Genomic DNA, 9,730 nt, shown 5'->3' with positions numbered 1-9,730 from the left:
AACATTATTTAAATATCTTTATCAATAGGTTAGGTTAGGTTAGGTTATCGGGTTTTGTTCGAGTGACCACCCTCTTTCGATCCCCCACCTCCACCCGCTTGAAAATATTTTTTTTATTGAATTTTATTTGAATTATAGTGTATAAAAATTGTCAAAATAATAAACTTTCAACCCCTATAACTTTCTATGGGGGTGAGACCGCCGCAATTTTTTTCTGGGGTTTTACTCAGGTGACCACCCCCTTTTGATCGCCCCTACCCTCTTTCGATCCCTCCTACCCAAACCTCTTCTAACCCCTATAACTTTTTATGGGGGTGAGACCGCCACGAACTTTTTATGGTACAGTGGTTGGGGAGACCTCCTCTTTCGATCCCACCCATCCCCACCCCCGAAGGCCATCATCTAGACATTTACCGTAAATTCTTAACCCTACAACAAATACGGCCGAGACAAACGGCAAATCCCTACGGCGCCATTAATGAAACCCTAGATATAGATTCTTCTGGAGATGTTTTGCTGCGAATCGTCAATGAATAACTTCCCTCAGTAATTCTTTCTATTGCGGAAAATTCTCCAACTCTATAACGAATTCATCAGGGGAAAGACGCCAAATTCTCGCTGGTAAATTTACACGCAATAAATGGTAAATTGTATCTTGATACGTTTAGCTGCAAATCACCACTAAATCACTTTTTTACAAATAAGTTCGAAACATTCCACAGAAGTAAATTTTCCAACTTCACAACTAATTCGGCTGAGGCAAACGACAAATCCCTACGGCACCATTAAACCCTAGACATAGACCATTTCGGGGTGTATATTACTGCGAATCATCAAAGAATAACTTCCCTCAGTAATTCTTTCTATTGCGGAAAATTCTCCAACTCCATAACGAATTCGTCAGGGGAAAGACGCCAAATTTTAGCTGGTTAATGTACATGCGATAAACGGTGAATGATATCTTAACCCAATTCCAGGTGCATTTAGCTGCGAATCACCACGAAATCACTTTTTTGCGAATAACCCGGGATATTCTTACAGAGAGCATTTCCCAGTATTCAGCTACGAATCCACAAAAACTTACTTCTATTGTGAATAAGTCGAGAAATTCCATAGCAGAAAATTCCCCAACTCCATAAATAATTCAGCCGAAACGAACAGCAAACGCGCACGGGTAATCATCTTTCCGGGGAATATTTAACTGAAAAAACTCGCTTCCAAATCGGAAAATTCCACTGCAGATAATTCCCCAACTGCTCAACTAATTCTGTCGGGGCGAACAACAAATTTCTACAGGTAATCGAGCGTAATAAATGAGGTCTTACCCTCTTCCGAGGTGTTTTGCAGCGAATCATCAAAGAATCAATTCTTTTGTGAGTGAGTTGGAAAATTCTACTGCAGAAAATTCCCCAACTCCACAACTTATTCAGCTGGGGATAATTCCCACGGATAATCTCATGCGAGATATGTAGCCCAACCCTCTTCCAGGGTGTTTAACTGCGAATCCCCAAAAAATCATTTCGTTTACGAATAAGTCGGGAAATTTAATCGCAGCAGAAAACTCCCTAAGTAATTCGGCAAGGGAAATGGCTAAATGCAGGAGATAAATAAAGTTTTACCCTCTTCTCGGGGTTTTTAAATGTGAATCCCCAAAAAATCGTCTCATTTATGAATAAACCGGGAAATTCAATCGCAAAAAATTACCCAACTCCTCAACTAATTCGTGCAAATTCACATTTAAACTTTGAGTAAAAATATTCTAATATAAGAAAGAAATGTTTAGCTAAATGTCTCGGCAGTCGCAGGTTTTCATACCGAATATGAATACTTTAAAGATTACAACGCGGATACAGATAACAAATGCATTTTTCTCAAAGGATTCTGATATACGGCCATTGGAAATTGGTATCCGAATACTATTGGGATCTGTCAAATGGGAGGAGCCTAAAAACATGGCGCCGATTAGGGAAAATTTATCGTAGTTCCTATAGTGTACCGTGCAATTTCCAAGTTTTTAAATTACGATAAAATGATAAGTATTGACACAATATGTGATTGGGCTGACACAAAGCCTCGGAAAGAAAATTTCGTTGAAGGTGAGCGTGTTTTTAATGCCAATCACATTATAAAATTCGGAAATAACAAATCCGGAAGCTAGCCTTCAAATTCCGTCAAATTTACTGCCTACTTTTTACAAACTTCGGATTTAAAAAGTGATTCACGTTATATAATTGGTGAGGTGATTCTGGGTGATTTAAGCAATATCATATCAATGACTTGCACGTGCAAAACCGATTTAAGAGAACGTTGCAAACACATTATTGCAACTTTGTTGTATTGCAGCAGGCAGGTTCTTAACCTCAAAATACTTACATCGTATCATTAGGATTGTGTTAAATCAATTATACAGGAATAAATAATTTCTCACTTTATAATTCTAGTTTTAAATATTAAGGTTATGGCTGATGGTAAATACTTGCTGAAATACAATCATGTGCATTAAAATGACGTGAACAAATTTTTATTCCGGAATTCACTTCTTTGATACCTACTGCTTTCATCCAAGCTTCTATTAGTTTACTTTTTCTTTGATTTAACTTTAGAAGAAAACTTCGTCGACTCCATCATCAAAAAAATGTTTACTTTTTTAACGTGTTTTATTATTTTAATAAACAATTTTACAATTTGCGTGTACAGTTCCTATGTAAATTTTTCCCTCATTCGAGTTATAAATTTTGCCACCAGATGCTGTATGCCCATTTGACGGATCCCAATATCCACAGAATGTTTTATTTTCCAAAAAATGATAAATAATACAATTGCCGACAATTTTTATTGTTAACATCGATAAAAAACAAATGTCTGTACTCACCCTGGCCATAGTATCGTGCAGCGACGGAAGAGGTAGTCTTGGGAGCGACCCTTGAAAACTGTACAAACGTGGTTTATGATAACCACTAAAAATTTTTACAACCAGCAACCACAATTTTGTACTGAGAGATATTTTTGACCCTTTCCCTCTTGTCTCGTACATCCATCCTTTGTACATTAACAACAACTTAAGAGTATAACGAAGGGTGGATATTATACATAACCAAAGTATTAGGGCTGCAATTGAGCATCCCGTCACTTGCCATACAGGCGTCCTCCTAGAAAAAAAAATACAACGTGTATTTATACAACACGCTACTGAAGTGAAACTTTTTCAAACACACAAACATACCGGGATGGGGGTTAAGGAATTGGTTTAATGGTATTATTTGTACACTATGCTTCGCACAGGTGCAATGCTCATAGTAAATATAATATAGAATGTCTTTATATACGACAATCACAGCTTTTTTTGTCATTAGACAATACAAACCAGCCGGTACCGCCGCAACCGCTATGTCACTGCATTTTATATCTGTAATATCTTCGAAAATATTCATTTAAATTACATGCTGTAATGGGCCATATTGATTCATATTAAATGCACAATGTATTTAAATGTACTTAATTGGATAAGAATTAATGCTATATTGCTTAAAATCGCTTCGTAAATAAGTCATTATTTCTCGTAAAAAGTAAAGGATAAAAAATGGTTATTGTGGGTTATCCCTAAGAGATAGACATATACCATCCCGGACTTTTTTGTAGGCGTTTTTAAGGTGTACAATACTATAGTATATTATTTTGATCTATCTCGTAGGGTTCAGCCAGCGTTTGCAATGTAAGCGCAAAAAAATGTGTTTATTTACGACATTACATTACAAACCTCTAAAATTATCAGTGTTTCTCTACTATATTATGCATATATTATACATATAAACCTTCCTCTTGAATTACTCTATCTATTAAAAAAAACGCATTAAAATCCGTTGATCTAAGATCTAAGCATTCATAGGGACAAACAGCGGGGGAAATGCGTTGCATGATTTCGTTACATAGCAACTCGCATGAAACGAACTTACCCTACCGTGCGTAAAGAAGTTTCAAAGTAGGGAAAGAGCGAATATAAAGAATATAAGACTGATTTTAGGTAGTAGAGTAGTAGGGATATAAAGTCGCCTTCAATAAAAAGAAGTCACTTCTATGCTCGTGAATAGTTAATTTAGAAGTTCGAATAATATTGTTAAAAATGTATGTTTGTAACGCGGCGCTGTATGGGTGCGAAAAATGGACGGTGGGCGCAACGGAAAAGAAAAGGTTAAAGGCGTTCGAAATGTGGTGTTACAGGCTAATGATGAGGATACCGTGGATAGAGAATGTTACAAAAAAATAGGAGAACATAGGCGAGATAGGTTGGTGGGACACCTTCTCAGGCGTGAAGGTCTAATCAGAGACATATTTCAGGCAGAAGCAAAAGTTAGGAGGAATAGAGGTAGACCTAGATTAGATTACTGTTCACAAGTAGTTAAGGATGTGGGATGTTCTAGTTTCAAGATAGGAAAGAGATGGGAGATGCGTGTCCAACCAGTCTTTGGACTGACGACCTTATAAATGATCATGAAGAAAAGCAACTATTGGTTCTGGAAGAAATGGCCATTCATCAACGGGATTATTTAGATGGTGAAACAGTTGCAATTTTGAAATGCGCCAACTTTGTCAACTGATAACTGACCGTTTCCAAAATAAATTGCACTACTCTTTCTCAAGATGCCTATGTAGAGTTAAGAATTAAAGTTAGATAGTAAAATTGTGTTGCTTTTATTTATTTTCATAACAAATTGCGTCAGTTAAAAATTAATGGTCGATAACAAACTAAGTATTCGACCTTGGTTTATTGATTGATCGATTTAATTTGAATACGTAATTTATACGAACGACAAAAAACCAGTACTTCGTGAACATTGAACTTTGTATTTTATTGAATCCCCAACAGGCAGGTATTAATAGAAAACACAAACTTTTATGTACAATAGCAGGAAATAACTAAGCTTGTAATTGGCATTGTTTACATTAGAAAGTGAACGCTTAAATTCAAATAAGCTAACCATATATGAACTTTCAATGCTACTGGCTTATTACTTGCGTGGAGTAATCACCGCCTACTACGCATTTTACGATTAAGTAGATTAAAAACAACGAAAACGCACAATAAACCGACTATATCAAGATGAAAAAAAAAAACAATATGCAACCGAAAATTAATATTGCCATAAAACTGACGCTCAATTAATTTCAATTTATTCTTATACCTACAGATTTAATACCTACGCATTAATAAGTCAACATTATGAGAAATTACTTGAATCAGTCGTTAAATTAAAACATCAAATTCATCTCATATAAATAGCAAAATAAGTATAACAGATCGGATAGTGACTATGTTCAATAATTTATTGTTAATGTTGTTTTATTACATATAGACACTCAAAATCAACACTCACATTGTTCGTGTTGTCTTTTCCTACAGTAACCTTGTGATCCTACGCAAACTAATAAAAGCATTGTTCAGTATGAAAGGTAGGGTAGGTTACGTAAGAAAAAAACAACACAAACGAAGCGAGTGTTATCGTTGTCGTTGACGTGTAGTTCTTTTGTTTTTTGTAAACTTCTATTTTCCTCTGTTTTTAAATTCGGTGTCGATCAATGCCAAAAAAAGAGGGAGGGCTGTATTTTTGGTTCATTTGGATAGGCATGGGTTGGGTTTGGTTGTTTTACAACTTTTTTCCAATCCCCGAAAACTATGCACAGGAATGATTTCCGTAGCGGAACTTCCGCGCCTAAAATAATATACATATAGATATAATATACAGGGTGTTTCTGAAATACGTAGCAAGCTTTAGAAGGTGTTAACTTTTGTCAGTTCTTTTAAAACTAAATGTAAACAATAACGCACTGTGCACGAGATTGTAGGGAACTAAAACATTGAACAGGGTCGTACTTAAAACTAGACACTGTAAAGAATAACTGGAATTTTTATATTGAAACAAAAGGATTACATTCAATACAAGTAGTTATTTTTCCTTAAAATTAGAACATGATACATTAGTTGTAATATACAATTTATTATATTTGTAAATAACTTCAAACATCTTCCTAATGGCAATTTTTACAGTGATACTCAAACAATACTTATTTGACAAATTTTAGAAAATATTTTAATATTCTTAAAGACGTAACAATTTAACATAACAAGAAATACCATAATTAGTTAAATAAATAAATAAACTTAACAATAAATAAAGTTAACAATGCGATTAGATTACTTTTATTACTTCTCGTGGCTGTACACATTAAAAGAAGCAGAATTTACTGTTGTCTGACAAATAAATATTTTGCTTTTTTTTGAATTAATATTATTTTATATAGTAAATGTTCGAAAATTCCGAAATACCACGATGCACTAAATGACTGAATGGCGCCCTGGAAATTCATAATAGCAGTGAGAACAAGCCACAATCCCCGGATTGACCAATAAGGAACGCCAACGTGCTGGTCGGTAATTACGCGTCCAGGTTTGTTTTGGTTTAGTCTATCTCTTAAAAGAATGGAGTATAGATACAGTAGGGAATAAACTAGCGTGGTTAAGAGACAAAAAAATTTGTAAGAAAACCAGAAGTTACAATCCGAAGCCGGCCCTGGGCGTGAATTGACAGGAAAACTACAATAACACCTAAGCAGCTACACCGATGGAGAATTAAATGATGACGGTTGTAAAACGGCTAATAAATATCAACAGTTTACTACTACGCTAATAATGTTTAGACACCCATTACGATAAAAATTAATTAAATAATTACTTTGTTCATTGCTAGTAGTATACTGTACTATCTAAAGTATACCTCGAAATGGTATTAAGAACACAAAAAAAATACTGTTACGTAAACATTGATAGGTAAATTAACATACGTACGTACACTACAAAACTTGTTCGAAATTTGAACTCGGTGCTAAAAAATAGGATTCGAGGCGTCTATAAATATCATTCCGCAATTATCACACTGTTATACAAATCATTAGCATTCCGTATTGCTTTTTGATACACGCACTGCTTCATACAACCCCATACAATGAAATCAAGTGGACTTAGATCTGGACTAAGTGCCGATCAAGGTACAAGATTGTACGTCCAGTCCAGCGTCTAGGAAAGTTCGATTTGAAACTCATGCACTGGTCAATGCAATAATACTATTCTACACTGACCTACTGCCAATGACTTCGACAAACTAAATACATAGAAGCTTACAACATTAAAAAAAGCAAAGAATCACTCTAGGCTGGCTGTAAGATAAACATCAAGAATCACACTTAATCTAATCTAACAAATAACAAACAATACATGTGTCAAAAATACAAAGGAATACAACACAGATGCTGCTAAGTAGCGACCGATTGTAGGCGGTGTTACTTTGTCTTATTTTCCTGCCAGGACAGGACTAGCTCCTACCTGTACTTTCAAAAACATTTTTCTTGAAAACGATGGACTTTCGGACCACCAAACATTTACATAATTTTCATGTTATAAATAGCTCTATCATCTCGTGTAACAGTTTTACTTATTTAAGAAACACCCTCTATATTCTTGAATAGCACACTGAACTTTACAATATACCTACCAAGATAGGTAGGTAGGTTTATTGTTCAGTTCATACATAGGTGTGGCCCCTAAAGTATGCTCTGAATATCTATGAGTACTTGTAATGCAAAATGTAGCTATCTATGTATTAACAATTTAAGTAATAAAATGATAAATAAAACGAATATACGTATCGTTATAACAAATAAGTATATGCCATAATAGAAAATAACACACTATTAACTTCTGCTCTGACCTAAATACCTTCGTTTGAAGTAATTAATTATAATTGCTGCTCTTCGCTTTCTAACCATACACATACTCTAGATAACTATAACAAAATTTTAAACAAGACAATATCAAACGTTATAAAAAACGACGTATCTTCCATGCTCCATGGTATTAAAAAAGTCCACTCTAAATCAGAAGCAAAATAATGTTTATAAACTAAATTAATCGAACATGTTTTTTTTTTAATTCTACAGTACTTCAAATAATAAATGATGATGATGATGATGAGATGGTTTCTAATAAACAACGAAATTAAAAGTAATAAATTTGATATCATTTTAAAGAGTTTTTAGTCGTCGCCACGTTAAAATTATTTACGAATTAGAGTTAGTTATAATGAGAAATCAAAACCAACTATAACATTAGTATTTTACTAATTAAATAGTACTTACCCTGGCAAAAGAGGTAATATCTTTTCTACAAGATCATATGGAACTTTGTATCCACAAAAATGGACGGATACTACAATGGCCACAGCGACCCATAGACTTTCCAAATGTCCTGGATAAACGCCATTATGAATGCTATTCTGTAATTGAAAGAAATATTTTGTTAATTTTCAAGAAATACCTAAACATTTTGTATTAACATCGTGGATTTCGCTTAAGTGTTCCTCTGGGCCCAGCGTAACTGCTGACTTGATGATTTTCGGTACTAATCTAAAAAACTGATTGTAATGTTGCGAGCGATTGCCTTGGGCAGCGATCGATATCTCCAGCACCTTTCCACCTTTGATGTCATTCGCGGAGAGACAATACAGATCTCACAATAAATGGAACTGGCGAAAATCTTTCCGGAAATTATCAAGAACATTCTGTGACTGTATAAATTTCTGTATGACAAGTGATATAAATAAGATAAACGAGAAGTCCAAACGGTATTATAAATTCATATCGTAAGTCAGTATGTCAAATAAATGATTGTTAAAATATCCATATCCTAAATAAACTGTTAGCTTCAGACGTTTCGTCGGCAACGGTGACGAGAACTAACGGTACATTTAGACAACGACCCTTCAACCCTAATCTCAATTCTATAACTGAATCAATTTGAATGTAATAAGGCAAGCCTCTCGGACATCTGAAGATCCACATCATTCTAAACTGCCTATACCTATTTTGAAGTTACAATTTTAGAGTAATACGATAATAAAACAAAAAATAGAAATAGTTATGTGGCGAAACTAGTCTATTGTTTTTTTTTGTGTAAATATTCTGTATATATATTTTTTCTAAATTTGGTAAATGTCTAGATGATGGGGTGTGTGGGATCGAAAGAGGAGGTCTCCCCCACCACTGTACCATAAAAAGTTCGTGGCGGTCTCACCCCCATAAAAAGTTATGTTAGAAAAAAAAAGTTGTGTTAGTTAGATGTTGTGTTAGTTAAATGGGGGTGGGGGTAGGGGGGATCGAAAGAGGGTGGTCATCTGAGTAAAACCCCATAAAAAATTTGCGGCGGTCTCACCCCCATAATAGGTTGTAAGGGTTGAAAGTTGATTATTTTGACAATTTTCATACACTATTACTAATTATTTTCAAGCGGGTGGAGAAGGGATATCGAAAGAGGGTGGTCACTCGAACAAAACCCGATAACCTAACCTACCCTATTGATAAAGATATTTAAATAATGTTTTATATAACTTTAATATGAAGATTGGGAAAACTTTGGCGGTTGTTGTAGAACAAACAGAATAGCTCAAAACCCCAACGCCAAAACACGACACTGTAGTTGTCCGAAGCACTTTTTGGTAACAAAGTTACCTTCTTCAGGGACTGAAGTAAACTAAACCTAAATGAGAACTAATCCTAATTTATACTGATAGTTGTTAAGGTTCAGTGAACATGACCCGAAGCCAACAAGGTAGATGTTCAATGGACCTTAACATCATCATCATAAACGTAATTAAACTAAACTAAATAGCGGAGATCCAGGGAT

General features: G+C 34.8%; 1 protein-coding gene across 4 annotated transcripts in view; it reads right to left on the bottom strand.

Annotated features, from left to right (window-relative positions):
- The window catches only part of LOC108738318 (carnitine O-palmitoyltransferase 1, liver isoform), a 58,774-nt gene that overhangs the window by 22,752 nt on the left and 26,292 nt on the right, over nt 1–9,730 (bottom strand). For all 4 annotated transcript variants that reach the window (XM_018471689.2, XM_018471691.2, XM_018471690.2 and 1 more), the window contains 2 exons: nt 8,188–8,324; nt 2,873–3,149 (listed from right to left, as the gene is read on the bottom strand). In XM_018471689.2, the coding sequence (XP_018327191.1) occupies nt 2,873–3,149; nt 8,188–8,324 (414 nt within the window). The remainder of the gene's footprint in view (nt 1–2,872; nt 3,150–8,187; nt 8,325–9,730) is intronic.

The sequence above is a fragment of the Agrilus planipennis genome, unplaced genomic scaffold, assembly GCF_000699045.2.
Source record: "Agrilus planipennis isolate EAB-ADULT unplaced genomic scaffold, Apla_2.0 scaffold190, whole genome shotgun sequence".
Classification (NCBI taxonomy): domain Eukaryota; kingdom Metazoa; phylum Arthropoda; class Insecta; order Coleoptera; family Buprestidae; genus Agrilus; species Agrilus planipennis.
This window is presented reverse-complemented; position numbering and strand designations above follow the sequence as displayed.